The sequence below is a fragment of the Bombina bombina genome, chromosome 3 (genome assembly GCF_027579735.1).
Source record: "Bombina bombina isolate aBomBom1 chromosome 3, aBomBom1.pri, whole genome shotgun sequence".
Lineage (NCBI taxonomy): Eukaryota > Metazoa > Chordata > Amphibia > Anura > Bombinatoridae > Bombina > Bombina bombina.
Genome location: NC_069501.1, coordinates 755,589,627 through 755,614,860, shown reverse-complemented (window position 1 = coordinate 755,614,860; position 25,234 = coordinate 755,589,627). Strand labels below are relative to the sequence as shown.

At 42.3% G+C, this 25,234-nt stretch overlaps 1 protein-coding gene across 2 annotated transcripts in view; it reads right to left on the bottom strand.

The window, feature by feature from the left end:
* The window catches only part of TAB3 (TGF-beta activated kinase 1 (MAP3K7) binding protein 3), a 243,996-nt gene that overhangs the window by 130,477 nt on the left and 88,285 nt on the right, over positions 1-25,234 (bottom strand). For both annotated transcript variants that reach the window (XM_053707600.1, XM_053707601.1), the window contains exon 3: positions 11,518-12,931. In XM_053707600.1, the coding sequence (XP_053563575.1) occupies positions 11,518-12,931 (1,414 nt within the window). The remainder of the gene's footprint in view (positions 1-11,517; positions 12,932-25,234) is intronic.

Here is a 25,234-nt window from a genome sequence, read left to right as displayed (position 1 = left end):
GTTTCATGAAAATTTGCAAATGTTTTATTTCACGAAGGCGACTGCGCAATGCAAATTTTAACTGCAATATTGTCTTTGAGGGTTATGACTATGTGTAATCATGTGTCTATTACACTGTAAAATTGTTAAATATTGTAAAACTAATGTATAAAGTGCAAAATTACGCAAATAAATGGCAATAAAAAGGTTAATGTCTCACAGCAGCCATGTTGTTTATGGAAAAATCGCAATTTTAACAAACTTGGTAGAGGACCTTGCAAGGAGCATATGTGCAAAATTACGCTTTATTGCACTAAGCGGTTTAAGAGAAGATGTTTAAAGATTTTCGCAAAATGCAAGATGGCTGCTACATCCATGTGACCATGGCACTTCTGTTGAGCAATGCCAAATCTAGGTCATAGCAGCACTGTTTCAAAGTTGTAACATAAGCAGTTCCAGAGCTAAAGATTATTAAGCAGTTTTCGAAATTTATAGCAAAAACAATATGGCTGCATAAATTTATGACCTACGAGTTCAATATTGCATGAGATGTAGCATAGCAATAGGCTGTAGTAGCATACCTGATTTCAAGAGCTTTGCATTAGTAGTTCAAGAGTTATGGGCAATAAAATAAGTTTGGCGGAATAATAATAATAATCCTGACAACAATAGGTTGTCCTGCAACTTTGTTGCATGGCCACCTAATTAGGACAATTTAAAAAACAAAACGAACGGCACCTGACACCCACAATGGCTGGGGCACTCACCACCTCCTATGACCAGATCCAAACGAAGCAGAAAGTCTTTGTCGCCACACGGTTAGAAATGCGGAAGCGTAACAACCCAGCGTAACAACGCCCGGTCATAAGGTGAACCGTAAAGTCCAAAAAAGAGCGCCAGAAAAAGGCAGCAACTAGGCCCCACTAAATCCTTCAAGCAATTCTCCTGTCTCAGCCCCAGAGCCAATACACTCTACACAAAGCAGGGAGATCACATAAGAAACATGATTAAGGAACCCCGCCCTGTTCACAGATCCCCCTAAGGAAGGAATTATTCCACGATTCCCAGATCCGTACAGAGGAATCTTAATGAGATCCATACCTATCTGTCACATAACAACATAACATTCATATTGATAAAATGAAACAATCTTACAGGAATCTTCACTGTGGAACAGGAACACGGCCCTTCAAGTGTGACGGATAGTAGCGTCTCCTCCGTCATGGACTTGAAAGAAGACAGCAGGTAGCGAAGCGAAGGATCGGCAACGCCAAGTGCTAGAGGAACTGTTAATACAAATTGGGATGGTGTCGCAGAGAGAACTCCCACTGCATCTCCGGACTCTAACATTCGCCCAGGCCCTCACTGAGAGACTAACAGGACTACTTAAAACTCCTGTCCCATTGCGAACAGTACTACCCTCCATGAGAGACCCACTTTACGTAAAAATTAATAAAAAGTATTTTCTTTAAAAAATAAAACTGACACTTCTCTGCCAACCTCCTGGGACGAAAGGCAAAGAATGACTGGGGGATAGGGGAAGTGGGAGGAGTATTTAAGCCTTTGGCTGGCTTTTTGCCTCCTCCTGGTGGCCAGGTTCTTATTTTCCACAAGTAATGAATGTGGCTGTGGCCTCTTTCCCATTAGGAAGAAAAAAACAAATTAAACTCATCCATTCGGATCAAAAAATAAAATGAAGGCAACAACCATCGGGTGAACGCCCAAGGTGAATGAGGACAACAACGGAACCAGAGCCTCTTAAAGCCTCATTCACCCAAGCTCAGAACTGGAACCGAAAACCATAAAGAAAAAAGAAAACCGGCGACGTTAAGAAGATTGGCTTTATCCCAAACGTCATACCCATTTTGCCATACAGTTTCTAAGGCCTCGGATCCCTCGGCCCGCTAGGACTGGGATCCTCCAACATTGCCAAAACATGTCTTAAAAGAACACGAAGGCGAGCAAGCCTATAACATAAGGCAAAATCATCCCTCGCCGGATGAACTGAAGACCCTGGCCCCAAGATAGGGGCCCCTGAAGCCTAAGGGACCAACACTTCCCCAGAAGGCCGAACTGAATTGGGCGATCCCATGCTCGACGGGCCCTGGTTAATGGAACACAGACAGTATCTTAGAAATACTTCACTTGGGAGATATAAATGATTCAGCGCCATAGAAATGGCTATGCGGAACCGTGCCGTAACCTCTGGAGGAAACAAGCCACCCTCCGGAGAAGGACTAAAGGCCATAGGGACACCTGCTTGTGTAGCCAGGAAATGGACTAGGACACTCGCTTCACGGGTCATGGAAACCTCGGAGGTGGATGACTCGATGCACTCTAAGCTCCCTGCTTCAGGAAAAGAGAGTACTCTAGAACAGCAATCGGAACATAACTGATGGGCATTGATTACCTGGGCCATTTCATATTCATCACAAGACACATCATCCGTATTGGAGGCATCCGTATCGCGCATATCGGAATCATCCATAATCTTGGGATTACAAAAATGACTAAAAACTAACAGGCACCCTTTAACACCCCCCAAAGTCAGCATATGGAAGTGGGAAACAACGTAACCGCACCCGTCACAAGGTGCACTGTGCCAGTCACGAAAAGGGCTCGCTATCTGTAAAGATTGCGTCATTAAAAGAAGGCCCTTCAAGTGTGACAGATAGTAGCCTCGCTTCTAACATGGACTTGAGTGGAAAAAGGTAGGCAGCGAAACTCGTCAACGCTGATTACCAAGGAGCTGTTAATATGAGTCGGGATGGGTTTGCAGGAAAACTCTCCCTGCATCTCCGGACTCTAACTTTCATCCATGCTCTCACTGAAAGGCTGACAGGATTACCCTCCATGAGAGACTATCAAATTTCTGACACTTCTCTGCCAACCTCCTGTGATGAAAGTCAAAGAATGACTGGGGGGATGAGGGAAGTGGGGGAGGTATTTAAGCCTTTGGCTGAGGTGTCTTTGCCTCCTACTGGTGGCCAGTTTCTGTATTTCCCAAAAGTAATGAATGCAGCTGTGGAGTCTTCCCTTTTAAGAAGAAAAAAGTTCTCCTCACTGAGGTGCTCCTACCGTAACTCTTATTCCACAGCAATAAGCACATAAAACAACAATAGGTAGCCGGAAATCTCCTTCAGCGTGCCGACACAGGAGAATCTGAAGAAAAGTGACTCCGCTCCGTCTCAGAGAGCAGGAAGTCACATGATCATCAGAGAAGGGAAAAAGCACAATACTAAAAGTGTGCATTTCCTAGCTCTGTCAGAAGACCGGAGTCTAATAGAAAACTGGCTAACTGCCACACGTTAGTGAAAACATGCACAGTTTAAGTACATGATACTTAAGCAGCATGTTTCTATTGTATCTCAGCTAAGCCCCAATAAAGGTTATATGCAGTTTACACACAAACATAACGAGCCACATAGGAGGAATATTCCATAAATAAATGGAAAATTAACCCTCAGTCTCCCACTGCACCCTGCTCTATATTAAATCCAGCATAATGGATTATATATAAAAATGTCCTAATAATACTGCAGCCATAATCCTCTGAAGTGCAAGTCTTCAGTACCTAGAAGACAAAAAGCACTTACCTACAGTCTAGCTGTCGGGCAGGGAGACAGCTCACAAGTCGTGAAAGGACACGTACGCCTTACAGAGACCTGTAGAAAAAAGAAAGAACAGAGTAGTCAACACTGGCTTTCTATAGCTAGGGAAGCAATATGTTAGGAAACAAAGGACTACGTCACAACTTCCTAACTGCTCAAAAGCCACCACTACTCTACTGAAGAGATTGATGTGGACTCAGCTAAACCCCAAATCCTTGCTTGCAGGGAAAAGTACCCAAAAAAAGAATTAATTTCAGACACCAAACTTCACCTCCTCCATTGTCAAAAAGAAAATGACTGGGGATCATGGCTAGGGGAGTGACACTTAACAGCTTTGCTGTGATGCTCTATGCATTCTAATGCTGGCCAGGAGTGATATTCCCACTAGTAACTGGAATGACGTTGTGGACTCTTCATATCTTAGGAGAGAAAAATTAATATCTGATGTGACAATGCCAACAGAGATGTAAATGTCAAGAGATGTTGTTTAACAAAATAAAAAATATTGCTGGTTAAGAACCAGATTAAAAGAGCAATGATGGGACACCTTCCACTATCTAATATAGCAGAGGGTAATACTAACACAGAAATTTTAAATTGTGCCATGTGATAACAGTTATCTTCCTTAGATAACAGCTTGCAAATCAGGAGCCTATTGTTTTATAGGATATTTGTGTCTCAGAAAGGGAATATTTATTTAATTCTGGGAATAATGGGGAAAGTTGGGCAACTAAAAAAATAGTATTGATGCCACATAACCAAGCAAAACGCATTATGTTTAGAACACCAAACAAACAGATGCTTTATCATCAACACCAAGTTTAGGGTAAATATTTAACACCACAGAGTAGAAACACTGCAGCAACAATTATCAGACAACAGGAGAGAGATTAAGTAGTGAGGCAACTGGTAAAGCTAGAACCTCCATTTCTATATTATGATGTAAATCCGGAGTGGCCATCTGTAGCCCTCTACGCTAGTTTGTGCCACACCACGGGGAAAAATGTTTACCATAGTTTTTGTGGCCCCAGAGAAAAGAAAACCAAAATGTGTGCTTCAGAGAGATAACAACTATAGGGGTGCTCTCCTCTTGTTTTTCCAGTACCAACCTTAGAGCCAAACTAGCTGACCCATTGAAGTGAAAATATAAAAACATACATTAATATATTCCCAAATGCGGAATTCCAAAATCCAAACTTATCCTAAAATCCAAACTTTTGAGTTAATATTATATAAAAGTAACTTTAGTTGCATGTATAAGCTATATTATGACATTTAAATATGGTCTAAATTACAAAAGATATTGTTGTTTACACTTGGTCCCATCCCCTCACCCAGCTGTCCCATTTTAAAGATGTAAATATTCCAAAATCTAAACTATTACAAAATCAATACCTTTTCCGGTACCAAGCAGTTCGGATAAAGGGTTTTCTACAAGCAAGAAAAGAGATGAACTTTCGCTCTGTTTTTCTGGTATTGAATGAAACTATATTTAAAAAATATTGTACATTGACTTCTTTCAGTATGAAATATAATTACACTAGTTAAACTAATTGAGCTTGAAATACTTTTTTTTTTTTTTTACACCTGAAGTAATTATGATTTTTAAATATTAGCATTTATGTACACATTTACTTTCAGTCTAATGTTATATATATATATATATATACTCCAGTCTATAATATATTTCACAACTCAGCGCTATTTCATTCTTTTTGGTTGTTCATTATCATTTTAAAGGTTTATTCTAAAAACAGAATTTATGCTTACCTGATAAATTACTTTCTCTTACGGTGTATCCAGTCCACGGATTCATCCTTACTTGTGGGATATTCTCAATCCCTACAGGAAGTGGCAAAGAGAGCACACAGCAGAGCTGTCCATATAGCTCCCCTCAGGCTCCGCCCCCCCAGTCATTCGACCGACGGTTAGGAGAAAAAGGAGAAACCATAGGGTGCAGTGGTGACTGTAGTTTTACAAAAACAAAATTAAATTTGAACCTGACTTAATTGCCAGGGCGTGCCGTGGACTGGATACACTGTAAGAGAAAGTAATTTATCAGGTAAGCATAAATTCTGTTTTCTCTTACATGGTGTATCCAGTCCACGGATTCATCCTTACTTGTGGGATACCAATACCAAAGCTTTAGGACACGGATGAAGAAAGAGAACAAGTCAGGTAACCTAAACGGAAGGCACCACTGCTTGCAAAACCTCTCCCCCAAAAATAGCCTCCGAAGAAGCAAAAGCATCGAATTTGTAAAATTTGGCAAATGTATGCAGTGAAGACCAAGTCGCTGCCCTACAAATCTGTTCAACAGAAGCCTCATTCTTGAAAGCCCATGTGGAAGCCACAGCTCTAGTGGAATGAGCTGTAATTCGTTCAGGAGGCTGCTGTCCAGCAGTCTCATAAGCCAATCGGATGATGCTTTTCAGCCAGAAGGAAAGAGAGGTAGCAGTCGTTTTCTGACCTCTCCTCTTACCAGAATAGACAACAAACAAGGATGATGTTTGTCTGAAATCTTTAGTTGCATTTAAATAGAATTTTAAAGCACGAACCACATAAAGATTGTGTAACAGTCGTTCCTTCTTAGAAACTGGATTAGGACACAGAGAAGGAACAATGATTTCCTGGTTAATATTCTTATTAGAAACCACTTTTGGAAGGAAACCAGGTTTGGTACGCAAAACAATCTTATCTGCATGGAACACCAGATAGGGTGAATTACACTGCAAAGCAGACAATTCAGAAACTCTTCGAGCAGAAGAAATAGCTACCAAAAACAAAACTTTCCAAGATAATAACTTAATATCTATGGAATGCAAAGGTTCAAACGGAACCCCTTGAAGAACTGAAAGAACTAAATTTAGACTCCATGGAGGAGCCACAGGTTTGTAGACAGGCTTGATTCTAACTAGGGCCTGTGCAAACACCTGAACGTCTGGTACAGCTGCCAGACGCTTGTGTAACAGGAACTAGCTGACAAACCTTTCTCCAATCCTTCTTGGAGAAAAGACAATATCCTTGGAATCCTAACCTTACTCCACGAGTAACCCTTGGATTCACACCAACAAAGATATTTCCGCCATATCTTATGGTAAATTTTCCTGGTGACAGGCTTTCTGGCCTGGATCAGAGTATCTATAACTGATTCAGAGAACCCATGCTTAGCTAGAATTAAGCGTTCAATCTCCAAGCAGTCAGTTGCAGAGAAACTAGATTTGGATGCTTGAATGGACCTTGAATTAGAAGATCCTGCCTCGATGGCAGTTTCCATGGTGGAACCGATGACATGTCCACTAGGTCTGCATACCAAGTCCTGCATGGCCACGCAGGCGCTATCAGAATTACCGAAGCCTTCTCCTGTTTGATTCTGGCTACTAGCCGGGGGAGAAGAGGAAACGGTGGAAAGACATAAGCTAGACTGAATGACCAAGGCGCTACTAAAGCATCTATCAATGCCGCCTTGGGATCCCTGGACCTGGATCCGTAAAGGGGAAGTTTGGTGCTCTGACGGGACACCATCAGATCCAACTCTGGAATTCCCCATAGCTGGGTTAGCTGAGCAAAAACCTCCGGGTGGAGTTCCCACTCCCCCGGATGGAAAGTCTGACGACTCAGAAAATCCGCCTCCCAGTGGTCTACCCCTGGGATGTGAATTGCAGATAGATGGCAGGAGTGATCCTCCGCCCATTTGATGATCTTGGTTACTTCCTTCATCGCTAGGGAACTCTTTGTTCCTCCCTGATGATTGATTGATGTACGCTACAGTCGTGATGTTGTCTGACTGAAATCTGATGAATTTTGCCTCCGCTAGTTGAGGCCATGCCTGGAGCGTATTGAATATCGCTCTCAGTTCCAAAATGTTTATCGGGAGAAGACCCTGAGCTTTCAGGGAGTCCCAGACCGCACCCCAGCCTAACAGACTGGCATTGGTCGTGACAATGATCCACTCCGGTCTGCGGAAGCTCATTCCCTGAGACAGGTGATTCTGAGACAACCACCAGAGAAGAGAGTCTCTGGTTTTCTGGTCCATTAGTATTTGAGGAGACAAATCTGCATAATCCCCATTCCACTGTTTGAGCATGCAAAGTTGCAGTGGTCTTAGATGAATTCGGGCAAAAGGGACAACGTCCATTGCCGCGACCATTAAACCGATTACCTCCATGCACTGAGCCACAGAAGGCCGAGGAATGGAATGAAGAACTCGGCAAGTATTCAACAGTTTTGACTTCCTGACCTCTGTCAGAAAGATTTTCATTTCTACCGAGTCTATTAGTGTTCCCAGGAAGGGAACCCTTGTGAGCGGGGACAGAGAACTCTTTTCTACGTTCACCTTCCACCCGTGAGACCTTAGAAAGACCAGAACAATGTCCGTATGAGCCTTGGCTCTGTGAAAAGATGCCTGTATTAAGATGTCGTCTAGGTAAGGTGCTACTGCAATGCCCCGCGGTCTTAGTACCGCTAGAAGGGACCCTAGCACATTTGTGAAAATTCTGGGAGCGGTGGCCAACCCGAAAGGAAGGGCCACGAACTGGTAATGCGTGTCCAGAAAGGCGAACCTTAGGAACCGATGATGATATTTGTGGATAGGAATATGTAGGTACGTATCCTTTAGATCCACGGTAGTCATATATTGACCTTCCTGGATCATCGGCAAGATTGTACAAATGGTTTCCGTTTTGAAAGATGGAACTCTGAGGAATCGGTTTAGAATTTTTAGATCCAGGATTGGCCTGAAAGTTCCTTCCTTTTTGGGAACTACGAACAGGTTTGAGTAAAATCCCAGTCCTTGTTCTGCAATTGGAACTGGGTGTATCACTCCCATCTTTAGAAGATCTTCTACACAGCGTAAGAACGCCTGTTTCTTTGTCTGGTCTGAAGACAAACGAGAAATGTGGAACCTTCCCCTTGGGGGAGAGTCCTTGAATTCTAGAAGATACCCCTGAGCAACAATTTCTAATGCCCAGGGATCTGGAACATCTCTTGCCCAAGCCTGAGCAAAGAGAGAGAGTCTGCCCCCTACTAGATCCGGTCCCGGATCGGGGGCTACCCCTTCATGCTGTCTTGGTAGCAGACGCAGGCTTCTTGGCCTGTTTTCCCTTATTCCAGCCCTGCAAGGGTTTCCAGGTTGCCTTGGGCTGTGAAGCGTTATCTTGCTTTGCGGCAGCAGAGGTTGCAGCAGGTCCGCTCCTGAAGTTGCGAAAGGAGCGAAACTTAGCCTTGTTTTTGGCCTTAAACGGTCTATCTTGTGGAAGGGAATGGCCCTTTCCCCCAGTGATATCTGAAATAATTTCTTTCAACTCTGGGCCGAATAGGGTCTTCCCCTTGAAAGGAATATTTAATAGTTTTGTTTTGGACGACACGTCAGCCGACCACGATTTGAGCCAAAGCGCTCTTCGCGCCATAATGGCAAAACCTGAATTTTTCGCTGCAAACTTAGCTAATTGGAAAGCGGCATCAGTGATAAAAGAATTAGCCAGCTTTAGAGCATGAATTCTATCCATGACCTCGTCGTATGAAGTCTCCCTCTGGAGCGACTCCTCCAGCGCGTCAAACCAAAAGGCAGCTGCAGTAGTTACCGGAATAATGCAGGCAATTTGTTGAAGAAGGAAACCTTGCTGAACAAACATTTTCTTCAGCAAACCTTCCAATTTTTTATCCATAGGATCTTTGAAAGCACAACTGTCCTCTATTGGTATAGTTGTACGCTTAGCAAGTGTTGAAACAGCTCCCTCTACCTTAGGGACCATCTGCCACGCGTCTCGCCTAGGGTCGTTTATGGGGAACATTCTCTTAAAGATAGGGGGGGAACAAAGGGTACACCTGGCCTCTCCCACTCCCTAGTCACAATATCCGCCACCCTCTTCGGGATCGGAAACGCCTCAGTGTATACAGGGACCTCTAAAAACCTGTCCATTTTATACCATTTTTCTGGGACCACCATTGGGTCACAATCATCCAGCGTAGCTAAAACCTCCTTAAGCAGGACGCGGAGGTGTTCCAGCTTAAATTTAAACGCTAAGGAATCTGACTCTGCCCGCTGAGAAACTTTTCCTGTGTCCGAAATTTCTCCCTCAGACAGACCGTCCCTCACCGCCCCTTCAGAGTGTTGTCAGGGTACTACAGATAAATCATCCAAAGCTTCTGATTGCTCATCCTCTGTTCTTAAAACTGAGCTATCGCGCTTTTTTGGAAAAACTGGCAGTTTGGATAAAAATGCTTTAAGGGAATTATCCATGACTGCTGCTAATTATTGTAAGGTAATAGGGGCCAATGCGCTAGAGGTACTAGGCATCGCTTGCGCGGGTGTAACTGGTGTCGACAGATGGGGAGAGGAAGAAGGACTATCCTCGTTACCTTCCGTTAAAGAATCATCTTGGGCTACATCTTTAAGTGTCACTGCATGGTCCTTAAAATGTTTAGATGCCTTAGCACACTTTAAACACAAATGCAATGGGGGTACCGCCATGGCTTTTAAACACATAGAACAGGGTCTATCTGAAGGCTCAGACATGTTTGACAGACTTAGACAGCACTCAAATACAGTAAAAAACACTTTTTGAAAAAAACGTTACTGTGCCTTTAAATAATAAAAAGCACACACTTTTTTACCAAATCTCCAAAAAACATCCAATCTTTATGAAATTCACATGATCCTAATGCTTTGAAATGATTGCACACACATTTTCAAGACAATTAACCCCTTATTGCCCAAACCGGAGCAAATTGAAGCAGGCTACCGGTTTAACACACTACAGCACGGTGCCACAGTCTCTGCTGTGGCCCTACCTTCCTTTGGGATTACTTTTGGACGAAAATAAGCCTCCCTGGAGCCCTCCTGCAATCTCTGGACTCTACACGTGAAGCTGCATGAAGCGGTCTTGCAAAAGAACTGCGCAACTGCGCAACTTCACTCCGGAGTTGTGGGGCCTTCCTGAGTCAAAATAGGTGTCTAACAATATGCCAGGCGTATTAAAACCCCAAAAAGTGTTCCAAACGTAAAAAACACTTGTACAAATATGAGATTATACTAATAAAATAATCGATTTAGCCCATAACAGTGTCCACCAGTATTTAAGCCCTTTAACTAAGCCATCCTTCCATACTGAGTCTCAGAATATGGCTTACCTTCCACATGGGGATTTCTGTCAGTCTTCTAGCATTACCAAGTCTTGTTAGAAAAAAAGTGACTGAGCATACCTTAAGCAGTTAAGCCTCCAAACTGTTCCCCTCAACTGAAGTTCTCCGGTACTCAACAGTCCTGTGTGAGAACAGCAATGGATTTTAGTTACAACATGCTAAAATCTTTTTCCTCTCAGCAGAAATCTTCATCACTTTCTGCCTCAGAGTAAATAGTACAAACCGGCACTATTTTAAAATAACAAACTCTTGATTGAAGAAATAAAAACTACAAATCTAACACCACATACTCTTTACCCTCCCGTGGAGATGCTACTTGTTAGAGCAGCAAAGAGAATGACTGGGGGGGCGGAGCCTGAGGGGAGCTATATGGACAGCTCTGCTGTGTGCTTTCTTTGCCACTTCCTGTAGGGATTGAGAATATCCCACAAGTAAGGATGAATCCGTGGACTGGATACACCATGTAAGAGAAATAAGAATATTTCTAATAATTATCTTTTTGTTAACACTACTTGTTATTGCCACATTTTTAATCATTTAATAAACCATTTATAATTGTAGAAAATAGTGTGAAGTATAGCTTTACACTAAGTATCAGAGTTGAGATAGTGTGGTAAGATTTCATATTTGAGGACTTATTTTATAGTCAAAGCTTGAAGTTAACAATTTTGCTTTACCCCTCTAGAATCAGCAGCAATATTCAAAACATGTTATTTGTGTTTGTCAATATTTAATGTACATAGCCAAGGCTTTAAAATAAATACATACATAACATAAGTAATACCTTGAGTATATGCATAATCATCTGAGCCAGAACTAGAGCTTCTCTGGTATTTATGGTGTCCTTTCTCTCCACCTGAATGTGGCATCAAAGAAATTGGTTGTATAGGCTCTGGTGCTCCAGGATGCTGTTCTTGGTCCACAATATTTAAAAGATTTTCAGCAGGAGCACGTCCAACAGTAATTTTAAATACAGTAGGGTTTGGCTGTGACATCAACACACGAGGGGAAGGGGATGGTGAGACATTGGTGCCAGGTGGCTGTGTGTAGGTAATATATAATGGATGAACACTGTAAGGAGTTTTTTGCTGACAAGATATTGCCCTGGAAGGTGACCCTGAACGTGTATGTGATGAATACACAGAGTGTGGGCTCCTTTGGGATGACTGATTGTTAATTGGTGAAGGACTTCTATTCATTGCTGTTCCTGGTCTTTGTGGTGATTCCACTGTGATTTCTATCTTGTTCATAGAGGCCTTATTGAGACCATGTCCATAGGGAAGATATGATACAGAATGGCTACTTTGCTTCGGGTAGGCAGAGGAAGTTTGCTGATAAAGGTGAGGTGGGACTGTGGGTGGACTAGGCGGCACAAATGCATGTGACGTCTGGTGACTCATTTGACTGGGCTGCACTTGATGCTTTGGAGAGTTATACGGAGAAGTACACTGAGACGTTGGTGGTGACTGAAAAGCAGACTGGGGGATTTGAGGCTGTTTAGGAGAATACTGTGTAGGTTGGTAACTTTGATGAGGATAAATAGGAAGGGGACATCCACTGTATGGAGAAATGGGAAGTTGAGGTGAAGAAGGCCAGGAAGTGTTTTGAGGGGTTTGCCTGCCTGGAGAATTTTGTGAGGACTGTCTAATGTATATAGAACCAGGTGTCCCATACATACAGTTTTGAACTTGAGGTTGTATTTGTAAAGCTCTGGGCACATTAGGACCAGAAGGGATATTCTGTGAAACGGTGACAGTTATAGGATTTGTACTGTAGCGAGGTATGTGCATATAAGTAGGCAGGGGGGTTTGCATAGCAGATGTGTTGACACCTGGCTGCTGAAGAGGCTGCGGTGGTGGAGTTGCTGCATTTCTATTCTGGTCATTCAAGAAGAATGGATTGTAATTTTGGCAAGATGCAACAACAGCAGGAGCAGAATGGGGTTCTTGAACCAAACAGAAGATTTTGTCTGAAGTGCGTTGTGGATCTATATGTCCATCACTTGAGCTGTGAACCAGGGGGCGACCATTAACCTGAGAGCCATCAGCTGTCTGATAATTGGTACTTGGGTGGATACCAAGATTAATGTGCAAAAGATTACTGTTTAGTCTTTCATCCGAGTTGTGGTACTCCATGTACAGGTACTTGAAGCTTTCTTGTTCAAGGGCTCTACAGCATGCATCAAGTTTACTGTTGTTCTTCAGAAGAGGGAAAAAAATAACACAAGCATATATTATATCATGTGTTAAAACTACATTTCTACAACTGTAAAAGTCTTATATGAATCACATTATGCAAATGCATCTGTATAATACCTTTAGTTACATTTAGCCTTTGCCAGTCTGAATAACAAATCCTTAATTATTTTGAGATAGAAAGAAGCATTCATTTTTAAATAGCACTATGGAAAGCACATGGCCAGTGGTCGATAAAAAACAGTTTAGAAGCAAGTTTCTATATTACTTGAACAAGGTGGTTGTTGAAACAAAACAGAAAGATAAAACATTATCGATATAAAACATAAATTCCACATGAATTTTGTAGAAAACTAGGATGAAAAGATAAAACATTTTACAAATTATGAACTTAACCTTAAAAAAAAATTAAAAATTTAGAATATTGAGGTCCTTGGATTTCTCCAACCCCGATTTAAAATAAATGTTCTTTTTGCTTTTTTATATTTCATTTCTTTATAGGCAACATGATTTTATGTATGATTAGAATAGTACCATGACATAACAGTCACACTATGCAGCATCACCCTAATTTAGAATGTCCATGAAATGACACTATAAATCTGGACATGTGGAACATTGTCAACTGATACATTTGCCATGTTTAAATATATTAAAAATATAAATGAATAAATATTAACACATTTTTTTTACTGGTATCGATAATTTAAAAGGACAGGTTTTTAGTATATTCAAATATATAAAAACAGAACTGGTGTACATGTGGAAGTGAAGTAATTTATATAAAAGAAATCTATTAATTATGATTTTATAATTGTTTTAACTTCATGTACATCAGACACGACACCTCAATTGCTTCAAGCAATATTACAAGACAATGTCAAAAATAAATAAATAAAATAGAAGAGAGGAGAATAAAAAAAGATCAGTACGTATAACCTTGTATCGTACCACAAAACTGGAGGGTTGCTAGGTATTTTGTATATTTTTGTAACGGCAAAAAATATATATTTCTTAGAATCATTTGAAAAAGAGCTTTAGAGAATAAGTACTTTTATTCAGGGTTTAAAAACAAAAAAAAAAAAACAACACACACATCACTAGTTTCATAGCAGAAAACCATAAAGGATGAGCTACACTTTGCAAAAAAAAAAAGCCATTCACTAAAATACATATTTATAATTTTGTTTTCATTTATATATTATTCAACAAAATATGCAATAACATTACTGTTTCCTTTAAATTGAGAAGTAGTTAAAGAGTAAAGATTTTTAGTAGTAATTGTTTTTTCCAAAACAGATCATTAATTGAAATTGTATTTTTGTCTTAAAAAAAGTAAAATGTTCTATGGCAAAGTGGAGCCTCCCTTTTTTTTTTTAATTAAAAGGAATACTAAACCAATTTTTTTTTCTTGATTCAGATAGAGCATGCAATTTGAAGCAACTTTCTCATTTTACTCCTCTTATCAATTTTTCTTTGTTCTCTTGCTATCTGTATTTGTAAAAGCAAGAATGTAAGCTTAGGGTAGCGGTTGCCACATTTAGCCACCAATCAGCAAGCGCTACCCAGGTTCTGAACTAAAAATGGCCCAGCTCCAAAACTTACACTCTTGCTTTTCAAATAAAGATAGTAAGAGAACGAAGAGAAATTGAAAATAGGAGTGAATGAGAAGGTTGCTTAAATTGCATGCTCTATCTGAATCATGAAAAAAACAACAACAAAAACAGAATTTATGCTTACCTGATAAATTACTTTCTCTTGTGGTGTATCCAGTCCACGGATTCATCCTTACTTAAGGGATATTCTCATTCCACAAGTAAGGATGAATCCGTGGACTGGATACACCTTGCAAGAGAAAAAAGAATTTATGCTTACCTGATAAATTACTTTCTCTTGCGGTGTATCCAGTCCACGGATTCATCCTTACTTGTGGAATGAGAATATCCCACAAGTAAGGATGAATCCGTGGACTGGATACACCTTGCAAGAGAAAAAAAACGTATGCTTACCTGATAAATTAATTTATTTCCGGGCTTGGAGAGTCCACAATTCATTCCAATTACTAGTGGGATATTCAACTCCTGGCACTTCCCTTACCCATAATCTCCAGTCATTTGGCCGAAGGAAAATGGAAAAAGAAGATAACACAAGGGTATAGAGGTGCCTGAGGTTTGTACAAAAATACAGCCGTCATAATTTAAATAAGTGCGGGTCGTGGACATGCCGGAAATAAATACATTTATCAGGTAAGCATAAATTTTGTTGTTTTCTTTCCTATAGCATGGAGAGTCCACGATTCATTCCAATTACTAATGGGAACCAATACCAAAGTTAGAGGACACAGAATGAAAGGGAGGGAGAACAAGACAGGAGGACCTAAACAGATGGCCCCACCGCTTAAACAACTTTTCTCCCAAAAGAAGCCTCGGCCGAAGCAAAAGTATCAAACTTGTAGAATTTGGAAAAAGTATGTAATGAGGACCAAGTGGCCGCGTTGCAAATCTGCTCCACAGAAGCTTCAGTTTTGAAAACCCAGGAAGAGGAGACAGCCCTAGTGGAATGAGCCGTAATTCTCTCAGGAGGCGGATGTCCAGCTGTCTCATAAGCTAATCGGATAATACTTCTCAACTAGAGAGACAGAGAAGTAGAAGTGGCCTTCTGACCTTCACGCTTACCAGAAAAAACAAACAGGGCAGAAGATTGCCGAAAATCTTTAGTTGTTTGAAGGTAAAATTTTAGAGCATGCATAACATCCAGGTTGTGCGACAGGCGTTCCTTCTGAGAAGGAGGAAATAGGACAAAAGGAAAAATGTCCTGATGGTAAAATTTTAGAGCATGCATAACATCCAGGTTGTGCAACAGGCGTTCCTTCTGAGGAGGAGGATTAGGACAAAAGGAAAAATGTCCTGATTGATATTGCGATCCGACACCACCTTAGGAAGAAATCCCAGCTTAGTACGAAGGACCGCCTTATCCGCATGAAAAATAAGGTAAGGGAAATCACATTGCAGTGCCAAATGTTCAGAAACTCTGCGAGCAGAAGAAATAGCAAGGAGAAATAAAACCTTCCAAGATAACGATTTAAAGGGACACTCAGGTTAAAATACATTTTCATGATTCAGATACAGCATGTAATTTTAAACAACTTTCCAATTTACTTCCATTAAAAAAAAATGTGCAGTCTTTTATATTTACAATTTTTCAGTCACCAGATCCTACTGAGCATGTGCAAGAATTCACTGACTATACGTATATGCATTTGTGATTGGCTGATTGCTATCACATGGTACAAGGGGAGTGGAAATATACATAACTTTGAAATTTGTTATAAAAAAATCTACTACTCATTTGAAGTTCAGACTAAGTGCTATTGCATTGTCTTGTTATCTTGCATTTGTTGATTATGCAAATCTAATGTGTTGACTGGTCCTTTGAGCCAGTGCATTCTGTTGATATTAAACAGAGCCTGCTGCAAAACATTAAGAACAAGATTAAGGCTCCAAGGAGGAGCAACAGGTTTAAACACAGGCCTGATTCTGACCAGGGCCTGAACAAATGATTGAATGTCCGGCACATCTGCCAGACGTTTGTGTAAAAGAATAGACAGTGCAGAAATCTGACCCTTCAGAGTGCTGAGTGACAAACCCTTCTCCAGGCCCTCCTGAAGTAAAGCCAAAATGTATGGTACCCTTACCCTGTTCCAAGAGAAAGCCTTTGAATCACACCAAAAAAAAAAAACAGAATTTATGTTTACCTGATAAATTACTTTCTCCAACGGTGTGTCCGGTCCACGGCGTCATCCTTACTTGTGGGATATTCTCTTCCCCAACAGGAAATGGCAAAGAGCCCAGCAAAGCTGGTCACATGATCCCTCCTAGGCTCCGCCTACCCCAGTCATTCGACCGACGTTAAGGAGGAATATTTGCATAGGAGAAACCATATGATACCGTGGTGACTGTAGTTAAAGAAAATAAATTATCAGACCTGATTAAAAAACCAGGGCGGGCCGTGGACCGGACACACCGTTGGAGAAAGTAATTTATCAGGTAAACATAAATTCTGTTTTCTCCAACATAGGTGTGTCCGGTCCACGGCGTCATCCTTACTTGTGGGAACCAATACCAAAGCTTTAGGACACGGATGATGGGAGGGAGCAAATCAGGTCACCTAGATGGAAGGCACCACGGCTTGCAAAACCTTTCTCCCAAAAATAGCCTCAGAAGAAGCAAAACACTAAAAAACTCTAAGCCATCTCCGTGGAGATGTTGCCTGTACAACGGCAAAGAGAATGACTGGGGTAGGCGGAGCCTAGGAGGGATCATGTGACCAGCTTTGCTGGGCTCTTTGCCATTTCCTGTTGGGGAAGAGAATATCCCACAAGTAAGGATGACGCCGTGGACCGGACACACCTATGTTGGAGAAAAGGTATTTATGCCATACCTTATGGTAAATTCTGCGAGTAACAGACTTACGAACCTGAAGCATGGTATCAATGACCTTCTCAGAGAACCCACGCCGAGCCAAAACTAGGCGTTCAATCTCCAAGCTTCAGATAAGCCAGATTTGGGTGGAGAAAGGGATCCTGAAGAAGAAGGTCTTTCTTTACCAAATCTGCTAACCAAATCCTGCGAGGCCAGGCAGGAGCTATTAGAAATACAGACACCCTCTTGTTTGATACAAGCAATAACTCGTGGAAGGAGAGGAAACAGGTATGCCAGATCGAAGTACTAAGGAACTGCCAGAGTGTCTATTAGAGCGGCTTGATGATCTCTTGATCTTGACATGATGCCACCAGATCCAACTCCGGAACCCCCCACCTGAGGGTTATCTTTGAGAATACCTCAGGATGGAGAGCCCCCTCCCCGGGATGAAAGGTCTGTCTGCTCAGAAAATCCGCTCCCAGTTGTCTACCCCTGGAATGTGGATTACAGATAGGTGACAATCGTGAGCTTACGCCCACTGTTGAATGCGTGTCACCGCCTTCTTTGCTAAGGTGCTGTTGTCCGATTGGAATCTGATAAACCGGACCAAGGCGAGTTGAGGCCAAGCTGTCAAGGCATTAAAGAGCTCTCTCAACTCTAAGATGTTTATGGGAAGAGAAGACTCCTCCCAAGTCCAAGGCCCTGAGCTTTTAAGGAGCCCCAAACTGCTCCACAGCCTAACAGGCTGGTGTCCCTGGTCACAATCACCCAGGAAGGTCTCAGGAAGCATGTGCCCAGAGACAGATGTTCCTGTGAAATCCACCACGAGAGAGAGAGTCGACTTGTTAGAGGATCCAGATCTATCCTCTGCGATAGATCTGAGTGGTTTCTGTTCCATTGACTTAGCATGCATAACTGCAGAGGTCTCAGATGGAACAGAGCAAAGGGAATGATATCCATGGAAGCAACCAACAGACCAATCACCTCCATGCATTGAGCCACTGATGGACGAATAGAAGACTGGAGAGAAAGGCACGAAGCCAAAAGTTTGGATTTTCTGACATTCATCAGAAATATTTACATGGATAGAGAATCGATAATTGTTCCCAAGAAACACACCCTTGTATCTGGTACTAGGGAACTCTTTTCCAGATTCACTTTTCACCCGTGGGAACGTAGAATAGACAATAACATCTCTGTATGAGATCTTGCTAGTTGAAAAGATGACACTTGAACAAAGATATCGTCTAGGTAAAGTGATACCGCTATTCCCTGAGATCTGACCACTGCTAAAAGAGCCCCCAGAACCGTTGTGAAGATTCTGGGAGCCGTCGCAAAGCCAAAAGGAAGGGTAACAAACTGGAAATGTTTGTCCAGAAAAACAAACCTCAGGAACTGGTGATGTTCCCTGTGGATGGGAACATGAAGATACGTATCCTTCAGATCTATGGTCGTCATGAACTGACCTTCTTGGACCAAGGGAAGAATGGAACAAATAGTTTCCATCTTGAAGGACGGAACCTTGAGGAATTTGTTGAGACACTTTAGATCTAGGATGGGACGGAAAGTTCATTCCTTTTTGGGAACCACAAAGAGATTTGAATAGAATCCTTGACCCTGTTCCTCTATGGAAACTGGAACAGTCACTCCCAGGGAAGATAGGTCCTTTATGCAGTTTAAGAAGGCCTCTCTCTTTATCTGGTTTGCAGATAAACTTGACAGGATAAATCTGTCCCTGGGGGGCATGACTTGAATCATATTCTGTAACCCTGTCATACTATATCCACGGCCCAAGGATCTGGGACATTGCCGATCCAAGCCTGTCGGAAAAAGGAAAGTCTTCCCCCCACCTGATCCAAAACTGGATCGGGGACGGCTCCTTCATGCTGACTTATAATCAGCGGAAGGCTTCTTGGCTTGTTTCCCCTTGTTCCAAGGCTGACTGGATCTCCATGAAGTCCTGGATTGCTCCGGCTTGGAAGAGGAAGACGTTTGTCCCTTGAAATTAAGAAAGGAACGAAAATTAGAATTCTGGCGACGCTAAGGTCTATTCTTCTTGTCCTGAGGTAGGAAAGATACCTTTCCACCTGCAATTTCGGAAATGATCTAAGCCAGATCAGGACCAAATAACGTCTTGCCTTTATAAGGTAAGGACAAAAGCTTGGACTTGTATGTTACATCTGCAGACCAAGATTTTAACCACAGAGCTCTGCGAGCAAGAACAGTGAAGCTAGAAAATCTTGGCACACGGTCTACTCTAAGCAACTGCATGTCTGCATCACAGATAAAAGTGTTGGTCAACTTAAGAGCCTTGATTCTATCCTGGATCTCCTCTATAGTGGCAATACTTGCAACTGGTTGCCACTGTAATCCCTGACGAATGTAAATCTTTCTTAAAGTGAAGGTAAACTTTGGTGAATGAAAGCCCGTTTTTTAAAAAATACTATTAATAACAGGGGCACTTTCATTCATCAAAGTTTACAAAGCAGCCGTTTTGTTAAAAAAAATTACCTTTTTTTCTTTTCACTGCCACAGCAGCTTCCCGCACCAAGAGATCCTCTATTCACACGTCAGCAATGACTAATCCGGCTTCCTCCAATCAAAGCATGGCCTCAGGCAATGACTACCCTGGGGGGAACGTTGTGATTGGAGGAAACAGGATTAGTCATTGCTGACGTGTGAAGAGAGGATCTCTAGGTGGGGGAAGCTGCTGTAGCAGTGAAAAGAAAAAAATGTAGTTTTTTTTTAACAAAAACAGAATTTATGTTTACCTGATAAATTACTTTCTCCAACGGTGTGTCCGGTCCACGGCGTCATCCTTACTTGTGGGATATTCTCTTCCCCAACAGGAAATGGCAAAGAGCCCAGCAAAGCTGGTCACATGATCCCTCCTAGGCTCCGCCTTCCCCAGTCATTCGACCGACGTAAAGGAGGAATATTTGCATAGGAGAAATCATATGATACCGTGGTGACTGTAGTTAAAGAAAATAAATCATCAGACCTGATTAAAAAACCAGGGCGGGCCGTGGACCGGACACACCGTTGGAGAAAGTAATTTATCAGGTAAACATAAATTCTGTTTTCTCCAACATAGGTGTGTCCGGTCCACGGCGTCATCCTTACTTGTGGGAACCAATACCAAAGCTTTAGGACACGGATGATGGGAGGGAGCAAATCAGGTCACCTAGATGGAAGGCACCACGGTTTGCAAAACCTTTCTCCCAAAAATAGCCTCAGAAGAAGCAAAAGTATCAAATTTGTAAAATTTGGTAAAAGTGTGCAGTGAAGACCAAGTCGCTGCCTTACATATCTGATCAACAGAAGCCTCGTTCTTAAAGGCCCATGTGGAAGCCACGGCCCTAGTGGAATGAGCTGTGATTCTTTCAGGAGGCTGCCGTCCGGCAGTCTCATAAGCCAATCTGATGATGCTTTTAAGCCAAAAAGATAGAGAGGTAGAAGTTGCTTTTTGACCTCTCCTTTTACCAGAATAAACAACAAACAAGGAAGATGTTTGTCTGAAATCCTTTGTAGCATCTAAATAGAATTTTAGAGCACGAACTACATCCAAATTGTGCAACAAAAGTTCCTTCTTTGAAACTGGATTCGGACACAAAGAAGGCACGACTATCTCCTGGTTAATGTTTTTGTTAGAAACAACTTTCGGAAGAAAACCAGGTTTAGTACGCAAAACCACCTTATCTGCATGGAACACCAGATAAGGAGGAGAACACTGCAGAGCAGATAACTCTGAAACTCTTCTAGCAGAAGAAATTGCAACCAAAAACAAAACTTTCCAAGATAATAACTTAATATCTACGGAATGTAAGGGTTCAAACGGAACCCCCTGAAGAACTGAAAGAACTAAATTGAGACTCCAAGGAGGAGTCAAAGGTTTGTAAACAGGCTTGATTCTAACCAGAGCCTGAACAAAAGCCTGAACATCTGGCACAGCCGCCAGCTTTTTGTGAAGTAAAACAGATAAAGCAGAAATCTGTCCCTTCAAAGAACTTGCAGATAATCCTTTCTCCAAACCTTCTTGAAGGATAGAATCTTAGGAATTTTTATCTTGTTCCATGGTAATCCTTTAGATTCACACCAACAGATATATCTTTTCCATATTTTATGGTAGATTTTTCTAGTTACAGGCTTTCTGGCCTGAACAAGAGTATCAATGACAGAATCTGAGAACCCTCGCTTTGATAAAATCAAGCGTTCAATCTCCAAGCAGTCAGTTGGAGTGAAACCAGATTCGGATGTTCGAACGGACCTTGAACAAGAAGGTCCTGTCTCAAAGGTAGCTTCCATGGTGGAGCCGATGACATATTCACCAGGTCTGCATACCAAGTCCTGCGTGGCCACGCAGGAGCTATCAAGATCACCAATGCCCTCTCCTGATTGATCCTGGCTACCAGCCTGGGGATGAGAGGAAACGGTGGGAATACATAAGCTAGGTTGAAGGTCCAAGGTGCTACTAGTGCATCTACTAGAGTCGCCTTGGGATCCCTGGATCTGGACCCGTAGCAAGGAACCTTGAAGTTCTGACGAGAGGCCATCAGATCCATGTCTGGAATGCCCCACAATTGAGTTATTTGGGCAAAGATTTCCGTATGGAGTTCCCACTCCCCCGGATGAAATGTCTGACGACTCAGAAAATCCGCTTCCCAATTTTCCACGCCTGGGATGTGGATTGCAGACAAGTGGCAGGAGTGAGTCTCCGCCCATTGAATGATTTTGGTCACTTCTTCCATCGCCAGGGAACTCCTTGTTCCCCCCTGATGGTTGATATACGCAACAGTCGTCATGTTGTCTGATTGAAACCGTATGAATTTGGCCTTTGCTAGCTGAGGCCAAGCCTTGAGAGCATTGAATATCGCTCTCAGTTCCAGAATGTTTATCGGGAGAAGAGATTCTTCCCGAGACCAAAGACCCTGAGCTTTCAGGGGTTCCCAGACCGCGCCCCAGCCTACCAGACTGGCGTCGGTCGTGACAATGACCCACTCTGGTCTGCGGAAGCTCATCCCCTGTGACAGGTTGTCCAGGGTCAGCCACCAACGGAGTGAATCTCTGGTCCTCTGATCTACTTGTATCGTCGGAGACAAGTCTGTATAATCCCCATTCCACTGACTGAGCATGCACAGTTGTAATGGTCTCAGATGAATTCGCGCAAAAGGAACTATGTCCATTGCCGCGACCATCAAACCTATTACTTCCATGCACTGTGCTATGGAAGGAAGAAGAACAGAATGAAGTACTTGACAAGAGCTTAGAAGTTTTGATTTTCTGGCCTCTGTCAGAAAAATCCTCATTTCTAAGGAGTCTATTATTGTTCCCAAGAAGGGAACTCTTGTTGACGGAGATAGAGAACTTTTTTCTACGTTCACTTTCCACCCGTGAGATCTGAGAAAGGCCAGGACAATGTCCGTATGAGCCTTTGCTTGTGGTAGGGACGACGCTTGAATCAGTATGTCGTCCAAGTAAGGTACTACTGCAATGCCCCTTGGTCGTAGCACCGCTAGAAGGGACCCTAGTACCTTTGTGAAAATTCTTGGAGCAGTGGCTAATCCGAATGGAAGTGCCACAAACTGGTAATGCTTGTCCAGAAAGGCGAACCTTAGGAACCGATGATGTTCCTTGTGGATAGGAATATGTAGATACGCATCCTTTAAATCCACCGTGGTCATGAATTGACCTTCCTGGATGGAAGGAAGAATTGTCCGAATGGTTTCCATTTTGAACGATGGAACCTTGAGAAACTTGTTTAGGATCTTGAGATCTAAGATTGGTCTGAATGTTCCCTCTTTTTTGGGAACTATGAACAGATTGGAGTAGAATCCCATCTCTTGTTCTCCTAATGGAACAGGATGAATCACTCCCATTTTTAACAGGTCTTCTACACAATGTAAGAATGCCTGTCTTTTTATGTGGTCTGAAGACAATTGAGACCTGTGGAACCTCCCCCTTGGGGGAAGCTCCTTGAATTCCAGAAGATAACCTTGGGAGACTATTTCTAGCGCCCAAGGATCCAGAACATCTCTTGCCCAAGCCTGAGCGAAGAGAGAAAGTCTGCCCCCCACCAGATCCGGTCCCGGATCGGGGGCCAACATCTCATGCTGTCTTGGTAGCAGTGGCAGGTTTCTTGGCCTGCTTACCTTTGTTCCAGCCTTGCATTGGCCTCCAGGCTGGCTTGGTTTGAGAAGTATTACCCTCTTGCTTAGAGGATGTAGCACTTGGGGCTGGTCCGTTTCTGCGAAAGGGACGAAAATTTTGTTTATTTTTAGCCTTGAAAGACCTATCCTGAGGAAGGGCGTGGCCCTTACCCCCAGTGATATCAGAAATAATCTCTTTCAAGTCAGGGCCAAACAGCGTTTTCCCCTTGAAAGGTATGTTAAGCAATTTGTTCTTGGAAGACGCATCCGCTGACCAAGATTTTAGCCAAAGCGCTCTGCGCGCCACAATAGCAAACCCTGAATTTTTCGCCGCTAATCTAGCCAATTGCAAAGTGGCGTCTAAAGTAAAAGAGTTAGCCAATTTGAGAGCATGAATTCTGTCCATAATCTCCTCATAAGAAGAATCTTTATTGAGCGACTTTTCTAGTTCATCGAACCAGAAACACGCTGCTGTAGTGACAGGAACCATGCATGAAATTGGTTGTAGAAGGTAACCTTGCTGAACAAACATCTTTTTAAGCAAACCCTCTAATTTTTTATCCATAGGATCTTTGAAAGCACAACTATCTTCTATAGGGATAGTAGTGCGTTTGTTTAGAGTAGAAACCGCCCCCTCGACCTTGGGGACTGTCTGCCATAAGTCCTTTCTGGGGTTGACCATAGGAAACAATTTCTTAAATATAGGGGGAGGGACAAAAGGTATGCCGGGCCTTTCCCATTCTTTGTTTACAATGTCCGCCACCCGCTTGGGTATAGGAAAAGCTTCGGGGGGCCCCGGGACCTCTAGGAACTTGTCCATCTTATATAATTTCTCTGGAATGACCAAATTCTCACAATCATCCAGAGTAGATAACACCTCCTTAAGCAGAGCGCGGAGATGTTCCAATTTAAATTTGAATGTAATCACATCAGGTTCAGCTTGTTGAGAAATTTTCCCTGAATCTGAAATTTCTCCCTCAGACAAAACCTCCCTGGCCCCCTCAGACTGGTGGAGGGGCATTTCAGAACCATTATCATCAGCGTCCTCATGCTCTTCAGTATTTTCTAAAACAGAGCAGTCGCGCTTTTGCTGATAAGTGGGCATTTTGGCTAAAATGTTTTTGATAGAATTATCCATTACAGCCGTTAATTGTTGCATAGTAAGGAGTATTGGCGCACTAGATGTACTAGGGGCCTCCTGTGTGGGCAAGACTGGCGTAGACGAAGGAGGGGATGATGCAGTACCATGCTTACTCCCCTCACTTGAGGAATCATCTTGGGCATCATTTTCTCTAAATTTTGTGTCACATAAATCACATCTATTTAAATGAGAAGGAACCTTGGCTTCCTCACATACAGAACATAGTCTATCTGATAGTTCAGACATGTTAAACAGGCATAAACTTGATAAAGTACAAAAAACGTTTTAAAATAAAACCGTTACTGTCACTTTAAATTTTAAACTGAACACACTTTATTACTGAAAATGTGAAAAAGTATGAAGGAATTGTTCAAAATTCACCAAAATTTCACCACAGTGTCTTAAAGCCTTAAAAGTATTGCACACCAAATTTGAAAGCTTTAACTCTTAAAATAACGGAACCGGATTTATATTTAACCCCTATACAGTCCCTGGTATCTGCTTTGCTGAGACCCAACCAAGCCCAAAGGGGAATACGATACCAAATGACGCCTTCAGTAAGCTTTTTCTATGTATCTGAGCTCCTCACACATGCATC